This window comes from Pelodiscus sinensis, chromosome 2 (assembly GCF_049634645.1).
Source record: "Pelodiscus sinensis isolate JC-2024 chromosome 2, ASM4963464v1, whole genome shotgun sequence".
Taxonomy (NCBI): domain Eukaryota; kingdom Metazoa; phylum Chordata; order Testudines; family Trionychidae; genus Pelodiscus; species Pelodiscus sinensis.
In genome coordinates, this window is record NC_134712.1 from 15984806 (window position 1) to 16000946 (window position 16141).

A 16141-nucleotide genomic window follows, 5' to 3' on the forward strand; every position below is an offset into this window, starting at 1 on the left:
GGATGAGAAGATGCAAATAAAGCCCGGGATATTTAAATCCCGGGCTTCATTTGCAACTTCGAATGCCTACATTAGCCTCCCTAGTTCGAACTAGGGGGCTAGTGTAGACATACCTAAACTGACCAATTATATGCTAAAGTTCTCACTTGTTACTGGTAAGGTTTAAACATTCTTCATTAAATATTCAACCAACAGGAGAGTTCTCCATTCTGGGCTAGTGGATTGAAAGATACTTAGAATTGCAATTTTTAATTAAGTAGATAATTTCATGCCAATATATTATTTTAAATAAAATTTTAGTCTCCAAATTTTAAGACATCACTGCTTGGCTTCTTTAACTACTAGATCTATTTCCATTTTTTTATTATGGCATTTGGAGTTAGGGCAATTTTGTTTTCACTGTTAATTTCTGTTCCATAATGTTGCATAGCTTTTCATATGGTTATATTGACTATAAAGTAAGTTAAAAAAAATTAATATAGTCTTGAAACAACTAGAAAAATTAATTTACTATACAATCCAGTGAGACATAGGCTTTATATCAATAGCAGTTCAGGGGTATTCTCCAGTTTAAATACACCATGAAAACTAAGTATAATTTATTTGATCTGAAAACTCACTTTAGATCATGGAAATAACATATGTTTTAGCATTTTAAGTAGTAGAAGGAGATACCATTTACCATGTTTTGATTTTGTTTCTTTGTTTAGAGGCAGGGCTACGAGGTCTGTTGGGAGCCCTGACAAGCACCCCATATTCACCAACTCAGCACCTGGAGCGAGAGCAGGCTCTTGCTAAGCAGTTTGCCGAAATTCTTCATTTCACACTCCGATTTGATGAGCTCAAGGTAAAATGCCATGTGGTTTGTAAATAGGCAGTTAAACTAAAAGGAACCCAGGACTGAGATTTGGAGAAACCTGGGATTCTTTCCAGACACTGCCACAGACTCTGTCACATTGGGCAAACCTCTTGATCCCTCTTGATTCTCTGTCTGTAAAAAGAATGATGATTGCTTCAGTCTTTCTGTGATACTTCCTGATTCTTAAAATCCTCAGATACCCTGTCTTGATCATGAAAAGATAATTCATTGAAAGTTAGCATTCATCAAGTATTCTGGAGAATTTGAGAATTGCTTTGTTCGTGCTGTAGAAGTTGCTTATAATTGTCAGATGGGCCACATCCTGGAATGTGGCCGAATTACACAGGTCTAATATTGGGGTCCAGGAGAGGGAAAAAATAGTTTAAAGCTCACTTTTTTCACTTTCCTGATATCTCCTAAAGTTGTATGAAAGCTAGGTCCCCTTATGCCTGCTTTAAGATAAGACTGCAGTGGCCACCACAGTACTGAAAATGCAGCCGAGGCTTAGTATAGCACATGACCTTTGTCTTCAGTGATGGTTTTTCATCTGACCATGCTCTCTTCCTGCAATGGCAGCAGCAATGAAAGAAGAGTGGACAGCGGCTGAAGAGCTCGATAAGTTGGCTTTCTAACACAGGAAGTTCTCCCATGCAGAGGTGAAGTCCTCTTGGGCTGATTACACTGGCTTTAGGTCTATATTGACTATCAGTGTGGCACAGATCTGTCCCAATGTTCCTGAAAATAATTATTACAAGTATGTGGAAGAAATAATTAATTAACATGAAAAGAGCAGAAGGCAGTTGACAAAAGCTAGAAAGCTTATGAGCTTGTCAGAGTTAGGGACTTTTGTACCGGTATTTTCTACAGGTATGTACAGTATTTTCTACAGGTATGTACAGTGTACAGGTGCTGTTTTGTTGTAAAGGGAGGTACATGCCAGTGTGGCTTACCCCTGCAGTAAGTCACCTTGGTATATTGCAGTACCACCAATGATAGTAGCTTCTACCACTAGAAGTGTCTCAACCTACTGCCTCTAATAAACACATTTGAAGGCTTGGTAATGAGTCTGAAAGACCTCTCCCACATTCCAGCACTTATACCATCCCCCCATCTAAGTGGAAACTGTTTACTTCCATTCTGCCTGACATGGGTTGCCATCAACACAAACAAATGGGACCCAGAAATCATCTGACAGGCTGTACCATTCCTTTCCTGTCTATACTATCCTCTCACTCCTCTTCTGGGATCCTTCTCTCAAACGTTGGCTGTGCCAAGACGTAGGTCATCTCCCCCAATTAGGGGCAATGGAGACTATTCCACCACAACGCAGGAGGAAGAGATTTTACTTCCACTCTTTAACAGAAAAGAAAAATGGAGGGTGGTGACCTATCATCATTCTCAACTGAATAAGTTCATGAGAAAGCAGTGGTTCAAGATGGTCACTCTAACAACAAGAATACCACGCTGGAGCAAGGGGACCGGTTTTCAGTCCTCATTCTGTAGGATGCTTATTTTCATGTTCTACATCCTGCCCACAGGCATTTTCTGATATTAACTTTGGGCACACACCACTATCAATGCAAGGCTTTACCTTTCAGTCTGTCAATAGTGCCTCATGTTTTCTCATGATCCTCGTAACAGTGATGATGTGGCTAAGAAAACAAGGAATAATATTTCCTTACATGAACAGCTGTCTCTTGAAGTCACACACTCAGTCAGATGTCATTTGCTTTACCCAAAAGACAATAGATTGTTACCAGAGCCTCAGTCTACAAATAAACAAAAAGAAATCAACAATAGAAGCAGCAAAATGGTTAGATTCACTAGTGCTTATCTTGACTCGGTGGCGATAAGGCATCACTTCCATGAGACAAGTATTTGACAGGATAAAAACATTTATATCCACAGTGCAGAACAGCCCATGGGTCACAGCTCACATCTGCCTGCAACTGTTGGGCCACATGGCAACATGCACATTTGTGGTCACACACATATTTGCACATGCATTGCCTGCAAGGATGGCTAGCTGCCATATACAGATCAAACAAACACAGGATAGATATAAACAGTGCCTCTCAAGGACTCTAGTCCGGTTGATCTAGCTGCACAACCTGTGCTTAAGCGACAAGGAGTCCTGTGGCACCTTATAGACTAACAGATGTATTGGAGCATAAGCTTTCGTGGGCAAAGACGCACTTGTGGGTCTTTGCCCATTAAAGCTTATGCTCCAATACATCTGTTGGTCTATAAGGTGCCACAGGACTCCTTGTCGCTTTTGCAGATCCAGACTAACACAGCTACCCCTCTGATACTTGACAACCAGTGCTCAGAGATCCTGCTTACACAAGCTCTGCCATCACAGATTATCACAATGGATATCTCTCATTGGGTGGGGAGCAGAGATGCAGCATAGCACAGTTCAGGGTCCACAACCAAGACAAGGAAACATGTACATCTGAAGGATCTTCCTACCATCAACAATGCCTATCCCCAATTCCTATCATTTACAGTAAACCAATGCATGAGAGATTTAATCACTGACAACATCACTTGCATGTTTTACATAAACAAGCAAGGGAAAACCTGATCATGCTCATTATGTACCAAGGCCATGAGATCCTGGAATTTGTGCATCCAACTCACAATATCCATATCTTGGTTTCTTACCTACCTGGATACCAGAACGCTATGGCAGATGTTTTCCCTGTGACCACAAATGGGAATTACATGACGCAATACTGGAATGCATATTCTGAAAATGGAGCCACTCACAATCTATTCACAACTGCCTGTAACACCAAGTTTCCAAATTCTGCTTCAGGGCAGGTCTGAGAATGGGATCAATGGGGGACACGTTCCTGACCAGGAACACAAACCTTTTCTTTGTGTTCCCACCAATACCATTACTACCCAAAGTAATACAGAAAATAAAGACTGACATGCTCAAAGCTACAGTTTGCCAAACGTTATGCAATCATGCAAGACTCTAAGGCGGATACTTGGCTGGACCGAGCTATATTATCGGCAATTATTCTACCAACTCCAAAGTCCCTGCCATTCTAGAAGCTCTACAGTCACTTGGAGTGGAGCATCCACAGGGACATCTTTCAAAGAGGAGGTTATTCACCTTGTGCAATAACTGAGGATCTTCAAGATGTGTGTCCATCTGGGTGCTTCGCTACCCACCCTTCTACCCTCTACTTCAGAGTTTAAGCAGCCTGCAGTAGAGAAGGAACTGAGGAGTCCAAGTCAAATGCATGAGGAAGCACCAGTGGTGCATGAGGCAGGCAGTGCACGAGTGACTTGTAGTGGCATTGCTGCCAAATACTCCAAACAAAGATGCAAGGATGCACCCACAGGGTCGCACATTTTGAAGAACCTCAGTTACTGCGCCAAGTGAGTAACCATCTCTTCTTAAACTTGTTTGATTATATGCCCCTTTTTTGTGTCTGTAGTAGTTCACAGCCTCCTCCCCAAGCACTTGGCCAGCAGCTATTGCTTTCTGTGTGGCCAAGTGACAATACCATATCATCCTTACTTCAGTGCTGCTGCTGCTGCTGGCTGTGCTGCTTTCAGGGCTGAGCATCTAGCTGCTCAGCAGCTGTATCTCTCTGGCCACTTAGCTCTGAAAGTGCACAGTAAGTCTCTCCCCTCCCCCCCCCCCCAAAAAAAAAACCCACAACAACTTCTCTCACTTCCTCCCCAATACATCTACCCCACGCTGTGGGGAGAGGCCTCCCAGATGGAGAACTTTTCTTCTAAAGACATCCACGACTTGCTAGGTGCTCTACACTTCCGATAACTTCAGTGACAGTTGATAGTGCTCTATCCCTCTTAAGCCTTGTCTATACTTACTTGGGAGGTCGAATTAAAATATGCAACTCCAGCTGTGTTAAATTGTGTACCTGGAGTCCGTGTACTTTAGTTCAGTCTTCAGCACCATCTCCACAGAGGGAGGTCAACAGGAGCAAATGCTCCCATCAGCTTCCCTTATTTCTTGTAAATTGAGGAATACCAGCATTGAAATAGTGGGTCTTTATTAGACCTGCTAAATCAAACTCCAGAAGATCGACTGCTGGAGTGTCAGTCTTCCTGGTAGTGAAGACATGGCCTTAGTATTGTATCTCCATAAAGCTTGTCTCCTGGATTGTAACTGAGCAGATGTCACTAAATTATATTCATTTTCTCTCTCTTGTAGATGACAAATCCTGCTATACAGAATGACTTCAGCTATTACAGAAGAACTTTGAGCCGCATGAGGATTAATAATGTTCCGGTAGGTAACCACTGGAAGTGAAAAAAACAGTTGAATGCTAAATTCTTTTTCTTTTTATACTATTTATCCAGGGTGGTTGTTATTGTTGGGGTTTTTTTTTTTTGGTACAAAACAACTGCATATAATTTTGTGTGTCTGTTTATAGGCTGAGGGTGAAAATGAAGTAAATAATGAATTGGCAAACAGAATGTCTTTATTTTATGCTGAAGCAACACCAATGTTGAAAACCTTAAGTGATGCCACGACAAAATTTGTTTCAGAGGTAAGCATATATAGTAGAGGATTTTCTCTAACTTGATATTGCATGTAAAATGCAGCTATGCTCTGAAAGATGACTGTAGAGAAGTCATCTTGGTAAGTCTGTCCTGGTAACTTTCAGGTGAAATTTGCTTAAGTCTTAGGGATTGTCTACATGGCACAGTTAAGTGCACCAGAAGGATGGAGGGGAATTATTTGTAGATCACTTTAACATTGTGTTCTAACTGCAAAGGACTTCATTCAAAAGCAGAATCTGTATATCAGATCTCTCCTTTTACACAATCAGAAGAAATGTAGCTAGTATCAGATGTGTTGTAGGCTATCCAATACCTGAGTCTGTGATGTTACTAGTAATACTTATTTTCCTTTAACCAGTAAAAACAAGCCTGGTGTGGTGGTATGCCTTGGGTTTAAATGTGTGACGATCTGCATCTTTCTGGTCTTTTATCCGTACTTGAAAAAGGTTTCTAGAAACAAAATGAAATGATTTTGACTTGAGTATCTCTGCTTGAAATTGAGAAGCAAATGAAAAGGAAGTGAAGTTGTGCTTTTTTTTGCTTTTTCTTTTTTAAAGCATTCAGGAGAGCTTTCTTCTGGTACACATAGAAGTTAAAATGTAATTTATAACAATACACTCATAAATTTGATTAGATACGCAAGTATATTAGAATAAATCTTGAACTTGTTAGGAGATGGGATCAAAGTATCCTATTTCCCATTTGTCATTGAACTACCTATTGACATATCTGACGTTATAGTCGCAACACAACTATTACTGACTTAGCTCGCTAATTACCAGTTTCCCATGTATCACTGGGAAAATCACACAATTTTTACACTTATGCAGTTTTTTAAATAAAATGTTATTTTGTTTTCAAATGAATATTAATGTATTCTTAATACTTTAGCACATAATTATCTCCAGTTAATTAGAGAATCTTATTTTTAAGGTTACGTTTTTCTTCCTTCTTCATGCCATTGTTTAAGCTCCCTATGGAAATCAATACAGGAAAAAAAAACCAAAAAACCCCACCCTCCTCCAAAAGCAATGAGAAATTCTTTGTAAAAATGGAAAATATAGTAAAGCCTGGTGTTTCTAATAGTGGAGAAAGTACAAAAACGACGGTTCTTCCTCGAGTGGTATCTCTATGGATGCTCCATTCAGGTCTCGGTGCGTCCTCATGCTGCTGATCAGAGATTTTTGTCTGTAAGTGTCTCCTGCATTATGCATGCAGAGTTGCCATCTTGTGCTGTTTTTGTCTGTTAGTTGCACGCGCAACTTGAGGCTCCCTCAGTTCTTTTTCTACCATCCTGTGCTGAAGATGGTCGCAGCAGTGCTCTCCTTTCAGACAGAAAATAGTAAAATAGTCTAGCTGGTTTTAACAGTTGTTCATAGTTTTAGTCAGTTTATACTTAGTTTTACCCAGTTCTCTGTTTAAAAAAACCAAAATTGCTTCCCTGGGTTTTTCCTTTTGCCTTCCTACTCAGCTTTCCCCACCTTCTCCAAGTTTTGAACTCTCACGTTCACTCAGCATGCCAGCCTCTCCTGGTTTTGAGAAATGGGAGTCATGTTGGGACTCAATACTGGTTTCTGATGGATACGCCTCTTGTATAAAATGCTTAGGCAAAAGCCACACAGCACAAACGTGCCTCCATTGTCAGAACATGACTGTCAGAACATGACTGCCAGAACAAGGAAAGACCGCAAAATGAGGTTGAAGAAACTTCTCTGTGAGAAATCCTTCCAAGCACCAGGGGATAAGATCCCAAAGACACAGACACACTCACCACCCCCCGAGAGGGCTAGCTATATCACTCCACAGAGATGCTTCAGTGCTATGCGCTTTCCTGGCGTGACCGCAGTGAAACTCACAGCATGTGCCGAGGGCCGCAACTTAAGTGTGGTTGCATATACGTGCAAAGGTATATGCAAATATATGCAAATAGTTTCACACTGACTGGCATGAATACAAAGATTAAGCCTTAAGCTGCAGTGCTGGACCCAAACGTGGCCAGTGTGAGCCAGTCAGCACCTCTCAGGCTCTGCCTAGAAGGTTAAGCAGCCAGCAGTTCCCACAATGCCCAGGCACTCCCAGCATCTCCTCCCTGGTGGCTAAAAATGCCAACACCATGTACCCATCTGTTCCAGCCACCCCGTTTGGTTGCGTCTTTCAATGTTCATCCCGCCTGGGAGATGCCTCGCAATTGTGTAGCATGTTCCCAGCAGAGGCTATGTTCAAAAGATCCCGCCCACAGACCATGTGTTGAGTAGCCCTGCTGTAGATGCTAGACGAACCCAAGCATTTTATTTAGAACCAAGGACTCCAGGAAATGGGAGGCCCATCTCTTTGTCCAGTCCCCACAAAGGAACAGCCGTCTGTGCTCAACAGGTTTCCAAGTGGATTGTGAGTTGCATATACATGTCCTACGGGGAAAAGAACCACTACAGACTGTTTAGAGAACACTCCACACGTGTAATAGCCACATCATCTGCTTTTCTACGTAATGTGCCCCTAGCAGACATTTGTAGAGCAGCGACATGATCTTCCTATCATGCTTTCACACAACATTACACTCCCCAGAAAGGACCCATACCTACCACCACTCTAGCAGATGCAGTCTTTGCTTCTTCACATAAATGACTCCAGTGCCCACCACGATATGGCAGGTTCTGCTACTAAGTCATGTGAGTGAAGCACCCACAAGGACACCACTCAAGGAAGAAGTTGTTACTCACCTTGTGCAGTAATGATGGCTCTTTGAGATGTATGTCCCTGTGGGTGCTCCACTACTCTCCCTTCCTCCCCTCTACTTGGAGTCCTTTATCAGATTTCCGGTAGAAAAGGAACAGAGGAAGGCTTGTGCTGCATGCGCATCTAACTGACAAAAATAGCACGAGACGGCAACTGCGCATGCAGGGTGTGGGAGGCGCTACTAGGCAAAAATCTCTGATCAGTGGTGCGAGGACGCACATCTGGAAGAACCATCGTTACTGCACTAAGTTACTTCTTTTAAAAAAACTGATTGTAAATACTTTATTGTAAAACTAGATTTACCACTATTGCATGTTTCCTTTCTTCTAAACTAGAGATTTTAAACTAGAGCACTATGTTTAAGGTAGTATTCACTGACCTGGAATTGTACGAGATTGTACAATATTACACTTTGGTAATATTGAATAGAATTACTCATTTCTTCTTTTACAGAATAAAAATTTACCCATAGAAAATACCACAGATTGTTTAAGCACCATGGCAAGTGTGTGCAGAGTCATGTTGGAAACCCCGTAAGTATGAGCCACGTGACAAAATTCAATTCTTTATTTGTGGGCCTGTTGTGCACAGTGACTACAGAAAGTGTAAGTATGCATAGCAGGCATAATCCATAATGCATAAAATGGGTAAAAAAGGAAAAACAGCAAAACGGGAGCCAAATAATTTTATGTTATATTCCATAACTTCTTTTCTCACCTTCTTATCGCTTATGTCTCATGCACTAGACACATCATGATGTCTGTCTCTGAGAATATTGTTTAATATTTAAAACTAGAAAGCGTTTGAAAGTTAGAAGATCTCTCCATTCCTTTGTAAATGCCTTTGTCATGCATAATTCAAGAAAATAGACAAATTAAGCACACTTGCCTAGAGCGTGATTTGAAAACTGTCTTGAGCAATGCACATAATGATTCTTTCCTGTTTTGTTAATTATTCCATGAAAGAGTTCAGTGGGTGAATAGTGGCTTCAGCAAGTCCACTGCCTTGTTCTCTGTTTGAATCAGTAACTTGCAAGCGTGGGCTACTTGAGTCTACTGTAAATGTCAGAAACTATGGGCAGGTGGAAGAAAAGTCAAACACCGTTTGCTAAGTATTTTTTTTTTTCAAACCAGTTAACAGATCTGAATAAGTTGCTTTTGGTAATTCATGAGTGGATTAACAATGTCAAAAGCAAAAGTACAAGGGTTGCTCTGAAGACCACTGTGCATGTTTCATTGGGGGGTACAAGTAATAGGGACTTCAAACATTGAACTTCAGGGGCACTTTGTGCCATAGACACAAGCAATTAAGCTTTGCACACAAAAAATAGGCATTCTTATTCCATTGGTACATCACAAATGAATTGTTTTTTTCTCTTTTGGGCATAATCTAAATGGTCAGTTTTTGCAAGAAGACAAGACAGCTAATACAAAGTTCCTGAAGTTAGCTAGGGATGTAAAAGGTTAACCGGTTACCTGGTAAACATTAACCTTACCGACATACTTACCAGGTAAACAGTTAACCAGCTGGGTGGGCGAGTAGCCCTGCACGGGCTGTGGCCTAGCTGGCAAGACCTGGATGGCCAGAGCAGTCTTCCACCTGCGGCGTGGCATAACAGGACCCAAGCCAGAGCAGCGCCCCCTTGCATTATGGTGTGATGGGATGCCAGCCAGGAAACCTCCCTTCCCATGCACACAGATGACTTGGTTGGAGGAGCTCCCTGCATAGTGGCTGGCCAGACATCAGCTGCTTCATGGTTAACCATTAAACAATTGCAATTATATTGTTTAACCGGTTAACTTTTTTTCTTGCATAATTACATCCCTAAAGTTTAGCAGCAAGATGTCAGTTTGGGTTTGAGAGAGATTTATTCTGCCAGTTCCCAGATAATGGACTTTTCTATTCAATGATCTGATTTCTGTGTTGAGGAAAATAGTTGCTCTTTTATCCCCTCTGCATGACCTTTTTTCCTAGTGTTAAAGACAAAGGCCTGTTCTGGTGTTTAATGTAATAATGGATAGTTTTGTGTTCTAAAATTCCAGTGAGTACAGAAGCAGGTTTACAAATGAGGAAACAGTATCGTTCTGTCTGAGGGTAATGGTGGGTGTCATCATACTCTATGACCATGTGCATCCAGTGGGCGCCTTTGCCAAAACTTCAAAAATTGATGTAAGTTATTTGTTGCTCATAGTCTTTGGATGTTTAAACTAAAGTTATTTATAGCCTTTTTTCTTTGTCATATGAATTTTCTGAGTCTAGATAAATCCATAATAAGCATATGTACATTCTGGGATGCTCCTAATTGGTTGGCATATACTACCAGCCCTAAAGTACTGATGACTTCAATCTGCAAATAATCCAAAATGTGTATTCAAATGCACAAAAAGTCATCTTAAGAGTTAAAGTAGAAAGTGAGTTTCAGTGGAATCCAGATAACATCTAGAAATATTATTATACATTAGTTACACAGTGTCTATTTTCTAAATAACAAACTTTAGACTACATGGAAATGAGAGTAGTAGGTCCAATATATTCTCCACTGCCACACAATTTTCTGTGTCTCACTATCATCTAAACAAACTTTCAGTTTAGCCCCCTTTTGTTCTGTAATTGAAATGTGTTGCTGGATTTAGACTATTGAATTTATATCTTATTTGTTAAATGTGTAGTAGATGAATCAAAATAAATATTCTCATATGGTACTTGGCACAGGATCAGGGTTTTTATTCTGTACTTCTCTGAGCACACTAGCAAAACAAGTATTAATTTAAAAACAAACCAGAAAAAAAAACCTGTAAAATCTTTTATATTGTCCCTACGGCCTTTCAGTTCCTCACAGCAGATTTTGATGTAGCTGTTTCACTGCCTGTAGATGTGTGGAATTCTCAATATAATTGCAACAAACCAAATAAATCTTTCTATATTAAGGGAAGATTTCAGGGTACTAGGTATTTGCTATCTTTCTGATAACCAGAAGCATAACATGTACATTTGTATTTTTCTCTACAGTCCTTTAAAGTAAGTGTTAGGCCTTAGGGAATTTTGTTTTTGCATGTTATTTTTTATTGCATTCAGGTAATATAAAATATTACCTTGTTTTAATTTTAGATGAAAGGATGCATCAAAGTCCTTAAAGACCAGCCTCCTAACAGTGTAGAAGGCCTTCTTAATGCTCTCAGGTAATTATTTTTAACTTGAAACTATTTGAATGTGATTTTTTTTTTAGAAGGTGATGAACAGACACATCTGGATGATGAAGTTTTCTATCTATATGATGATAAAAGATGAGGCTCTGTTTTGAAAGCTTCCTCACTAGTATGTCTTGATCCTGACAAGATATTGACTGTTTTTGGTGATGAAAACAATAATCAAGTCTTCAAACCCATTCATTCCTTGGTCCCTGGCTGAAACGTCCAGTGAACTTACCTGCTGTTAATCATGTTATTTGATAGTTGTTGAGTTCAAAATTTGCATTTATTAACATGGAGCTTTCATATGCCTTGTATTGCCCATTTCCATAGCCAGTTGACCACCTAACTGCGTAACTGTGCACATTAGGTGAGACACTAAGGGTATGTCTACACTTGCCCCCTCTTTCGAGAGAGGGCTGCAAATGCAGCTGAGCAAAATTGGAAATGAAGCATGAATCTGAATTTCCCAGCCAGAATTTGCATAATCGTGGACCGCTGCTATTTCAAAATACCTTATTTCGAAATAACAAACGCTGTATAGACGCGGTTATTTTGAAATAAACCACTTCTTTCGAAATCACTCTGGTTTACCTGTTTCAAAGGGGAGGTGCACATGATTAATCGCAATTACATTTTTTAATTGCTCCACAGCCCTAATAATTAGTTGCTTAGTGGGTAGATGGGAAAAGGAGGCAGAAGATTGTTAGAGAAGACACTTTAAGCAACTTCTGTAGTTCCTCAGATTTGAAGTTCAGTTTTGGATTGTGAGGAATGTCAGAAATGTTTATATTGTATGTTTTGAGATACCACATAACCTTGTCTTAAACAAATAGCTATTTGTATGTATGTGAGGGTAGATACAGGGCATGTACAATTCAAACTTCAGCTAAATATTTAAATTAAGGTCAGCATATCACTTTGGCAAAGTACTGTGTAAACCTTAGTCCTCTTCTTGCACAGAACATACATTATGTGGATTGATATCAGGCTTCATATGTTTTAACAGTTGCCCTAGGAAGAAAGTCTCGTTACATTTGTTCACAAGGATAGCAACAATAGCAAATCAGAGTAATCAGTTTCAAAATCTACGTATCTTAGACTCAAAGGCAGACAAGTGGCTAATAATTTAGTATAACAAATTGTAATTACAGAAATAAATTTCAGCTATGATCTGTGAATATAATAAAATAGGCATCCAATATGAAGCAACTGGGGTGTTGTACATGAATGATACTGTGGTTGTATACAATGTTCTCCTGGTTTTTAAAGATAAACAATGGCCAGTGTTTTCATAGAACTGTGGAAAATACTCTGATGTTGACTGTATAGATAGATACCTGGGAAAATCTCAGTGCATAGTAAATTCTTCACGTATGTAGAAGTGCACAACATGCAGTAAGAATGAAAAATTGAGCCAAAAAATCTGCTGAATTCATTGTCATTAGAGGGTCCTAGCCAAATCTTGTATCACAAGTTTTGATGTGCCAAATATGGCCAGAAATAAGTAAGATGTGGCCAGCTCAATTTGTCCTCCAACTCATGCTGCGTTGGGGATTTCCTCTTGTCCCCAGTCATCAGATCTCCTGAAAAATGTTTTGTGCAACTGTCCTGTTTTGAGAACCGAGCTATCAACAGCAGCAAGGGCTTCATTTAGCAACCTTAAAGTGGGGAAGGTAGGCCCCTAAATGTTCATGCTGCTTGAATCATTGTTAAAATCTACTTTCAAAATTTGAGACCCTAAGAAGAAGCAGCTACGGCAGAGCAGGGAACCTTTTTTGGGTCAGGGGCCACTGACTCCCCAGCAAGTAGATTTTTGTGAGCTCCAGCCCCCCAGAGGGATACCGAGGTGGGAGGGAGGGCTAGAGTGCCAGCACAGTCTCCTCCTCAATTCTGGGGGTAGGAGCCCTGAGCCTCGAGGGCCAGATCCAGGCAAGCTGGGGTGGCCACAGGTTTCCTACCTCTGGTCTACTGTTTAGTGGCTTTTTCACCCCTGCCGCCTCTGCAAACCTTCTGACGCTCCACGGAGATGGGGCTTCTGAAGATGAGTCTTTCTAGCCCTAAGATAGGGGAAAAGCATCAGAGGTGTGCCCCCACTCACCAACATAGGACACATGGATATAATTGCAGTCCTTTCAGTCATAAAAAATAAAAAAGAACATGCTGTACAAAGCTCATAGGGGTAGCTGTGTTAGTCTGAATCTGCAAACACAACGAGGAGTCCCATGGCACCTTATAGATTAACAGATTTCTGAGGAAGTGTTTTTAACTCACAAAAGCTTTATGCCCTAATACATTTATTAGTCTCTAAGGCCACATCTATACTTACCAGCAGATTACCGGAGGTCAGTCTTCTGGCATTTGATTTAGCAGGTCTAGTAAAGACCCGCTAGATCAAATGCTGAAGACACCCCCATCAGCACCAGTACTACTCCTAGGCAGTGTCTAGACTGGCCAGTTTTTCCAGAAAATCAGCCACTTTTCCAGAAAAACTTGCCAGCTGTCTACGCTGGCCGCTTGAATTTCCGCAAAAGCACTGACTTCCTACTGTAAGAAATCAGTGCTTTTTGCGGAAATACTATGCTGCTCCTATTTGGGCAAAAGTCTTTTTCCAAAAAACTTTTGCGCAAAAGGGCCAGTGGAGACAGCTGAGATTTGTTTTGCACAAAAAAGCCCTGATCACAAAAATGGCGATCAGGGCTTTTTTTGCGCAAAAGCACGTCTGGATTGGCCACGGACGCTGTTCTGCAAAAAGTGCTTTTGCGGAAAAGCGTCCGTGCCATTCTAGACGGTCTTTTCCGAAAATGCTTTTAATGGAAAACTTTTCCGTTAAAAGCATTTCTGGAAAATCATGCCAGTCTAGACGTAGCCCTACTTGCAAGGAGTAAGGAAAGTTGATGAAAGTGTTTCTCCCATTGACCTCCAGCTGTGGGGACAGCGCCAAAGTATGACTCAAGGTAAGTTTACTGCAGCTATGTAATTGACGTGGCTGGAGTTGCATATCTTAATTCAAATTTATCCCCTAATGTAGAACTGGCCTTATAGTGCCATAGGACTCCTCATTGTTTACATTGTACCAAGGAGCTACTGATACTGTCCATATAAATAGAAAAAAACATTATCTGTTGAACATAAAATTAAAAGGAAAAGACAGGAGAGCTGGGTTCAAGAAAACAAAAGGGTTTCAGAGCAGGAAATACAGGTTTTTTTCTTCAGTGACATAGGCACAATCTCTCCAACTCAAAAGAGATCTGAGGTTTTTTCTCCCTCAAATCCGTGTAGGGGTCCCTTTCAAAAATCTCCTTTAGTAACAGAAAAGTTGGATATAATCATGAGTAGAATATAATTTTCTGAAAGAAATAATGTTCCTTCCCATGAGAATTACTGAATTTTGTTAGTTAAGAAGTACACAAATAGATGTTCCAATCTTTGGTGAGTATTAACTGTAACTAAACAATACATTTGATATTGTTCCTTCAGTTACTGGCTTTGTCTGTTGTAGAAGATCAGAATTCTAAGTGTGCTTTTTATACTTTTTCTTTTTCCTTTTTAGGTACACAACAAAGCATTTGAATGATGAGACTACCTCCAAGCAAATTAAATCTATGTTGCAATAACAGTTACCTGAAATTAGCACCTGCTGTATACAGAAGACAGTATTCTGCAATGACTGAGATGCACAGATTTTTTTTTTAGTGATTGCAACTACTATCTCATTCATTCTTGCTTTTTATTTTCTTCTCTCTTCCTCTTATCCCTTTTTAATCACTTTCTTGTTCTTAAGTAAGCTCAGACTTCTTTTCTGTGCCAAATCAATGAAATGATCAATTCTGGAAGGTATTTATACTTTTCAGAATAGCCATCCTTAAATGGCAGCTAATTATGCGTTGCGTTTGGATTTCTCTGTTCTGGGGAAAGTTCTGTGACTTGAACTAAATATTTTTAAACTTGTGGTTTTTTTTCTTTTTTTGAAAAACTAATATTTAATATTGCTTCTTCTGCATGGCAAAACTGCCTATTTCTGCTATTTAAAAAACCCTCAATTACTTCATTTTCTATTGCAGCTTATTTTCATGTGCAACCATGAGGAAACATAAGAGCAGATTTGTTTAAATTAACTGTGTTTGTACAAAATGGTACCCGACACAAAAAGTTTTTTTAAATAAGTAAAGACTGTTTTGTTTAAAAGTTATGTTTGCATTTTGACTCATTTTTGTAAGAATGTATGTTGTATGTTTAACCTTTAATAACTAACGTTGAAAAATGTGGTGTGTGCGTAGCAAACTTACGTATGCATGTTCATGTCAATGATTGGCTGTGGATAAAATAATAAAAATCAGCTTTCATTTTTCTAAGTGTGGTTTGTTTTACCAGTGTTTTGAGTGAGATGTCTCCTTGTTTTTTGGCTTTTTACCAGAAAAGTTATATATACTGAAAATTATGTTGCTCTTTCATTACCTACTTGATATGGAGCCATTACTTAGTAAAACCTAACATGTTCTGTTAGGATCTCTAATTACAGTATAAGCTATGATATAGTTTATTTCACAATCCAATTACAAACATACAAGCAATGCATGGGAAAAAATAATGTTAGTTCAGCTAATCCAGGAGGCTTTTTTAACTGAGTAACCCAAAACATCCCAGCTTTTTTTTCCCACTGTGTCCCATAATCATTTGTACTCTTTCAGTAAAGAACAATTGGAAAAAAACTAAAGTGTGTGTATGTTTTATATTTTCAATAAGTGTGATAGCACTGTTCAAAACACAGAAGTCATCCCCTCCCACTCCCTATTAAAATCTGTTA

The 16141-nt window shown here is 39.8% G+C and overlaps 1 protein-coding gene across 5 annotated transcripts in view; it reads left to right on the forward strand.

Annotated features, from left to right (window-relative positions):
- The window catches only part of CYRIB (CYFIP related Rac1 interactor B), a 143698-nt gene extending 128014 nt beyond the window's left edge, over nt 1-15684 (forward strand). For all 5 annotated transcript variants that reach the window (XM_025184920.2, XM_025184919.2, XM_006123559.4 and 2 more), the window contains 7 exons: nt 711-847; nt 5058-5135; nt 5281-5397; nt 8600-8679; nt 10189-10315; nt 11255-11325; nt 14888-15684. In XM_025184920.2, coding sequence (XP_025040705.1) covers nt 711-847; nt 5058-5135; nt 5281-5397; nt 8600-8679; nt 10189-10315; nt 11255-11325; nt 14888-14951 — 674 coding nt within the window. In that variant the 3' untranslated portion in view covers nt 14952-15684. The remainder of the gene's footprint in view (nt 1-710; nt 848-5057; nt 5136-5280; nt 5398-8599; nt 8680-10188; nt 10316-11254; nt 11326-14887) is intronic.
- The last annotated feature ends 457 nt before the right edge of the window (nt 15685-16141 follow it).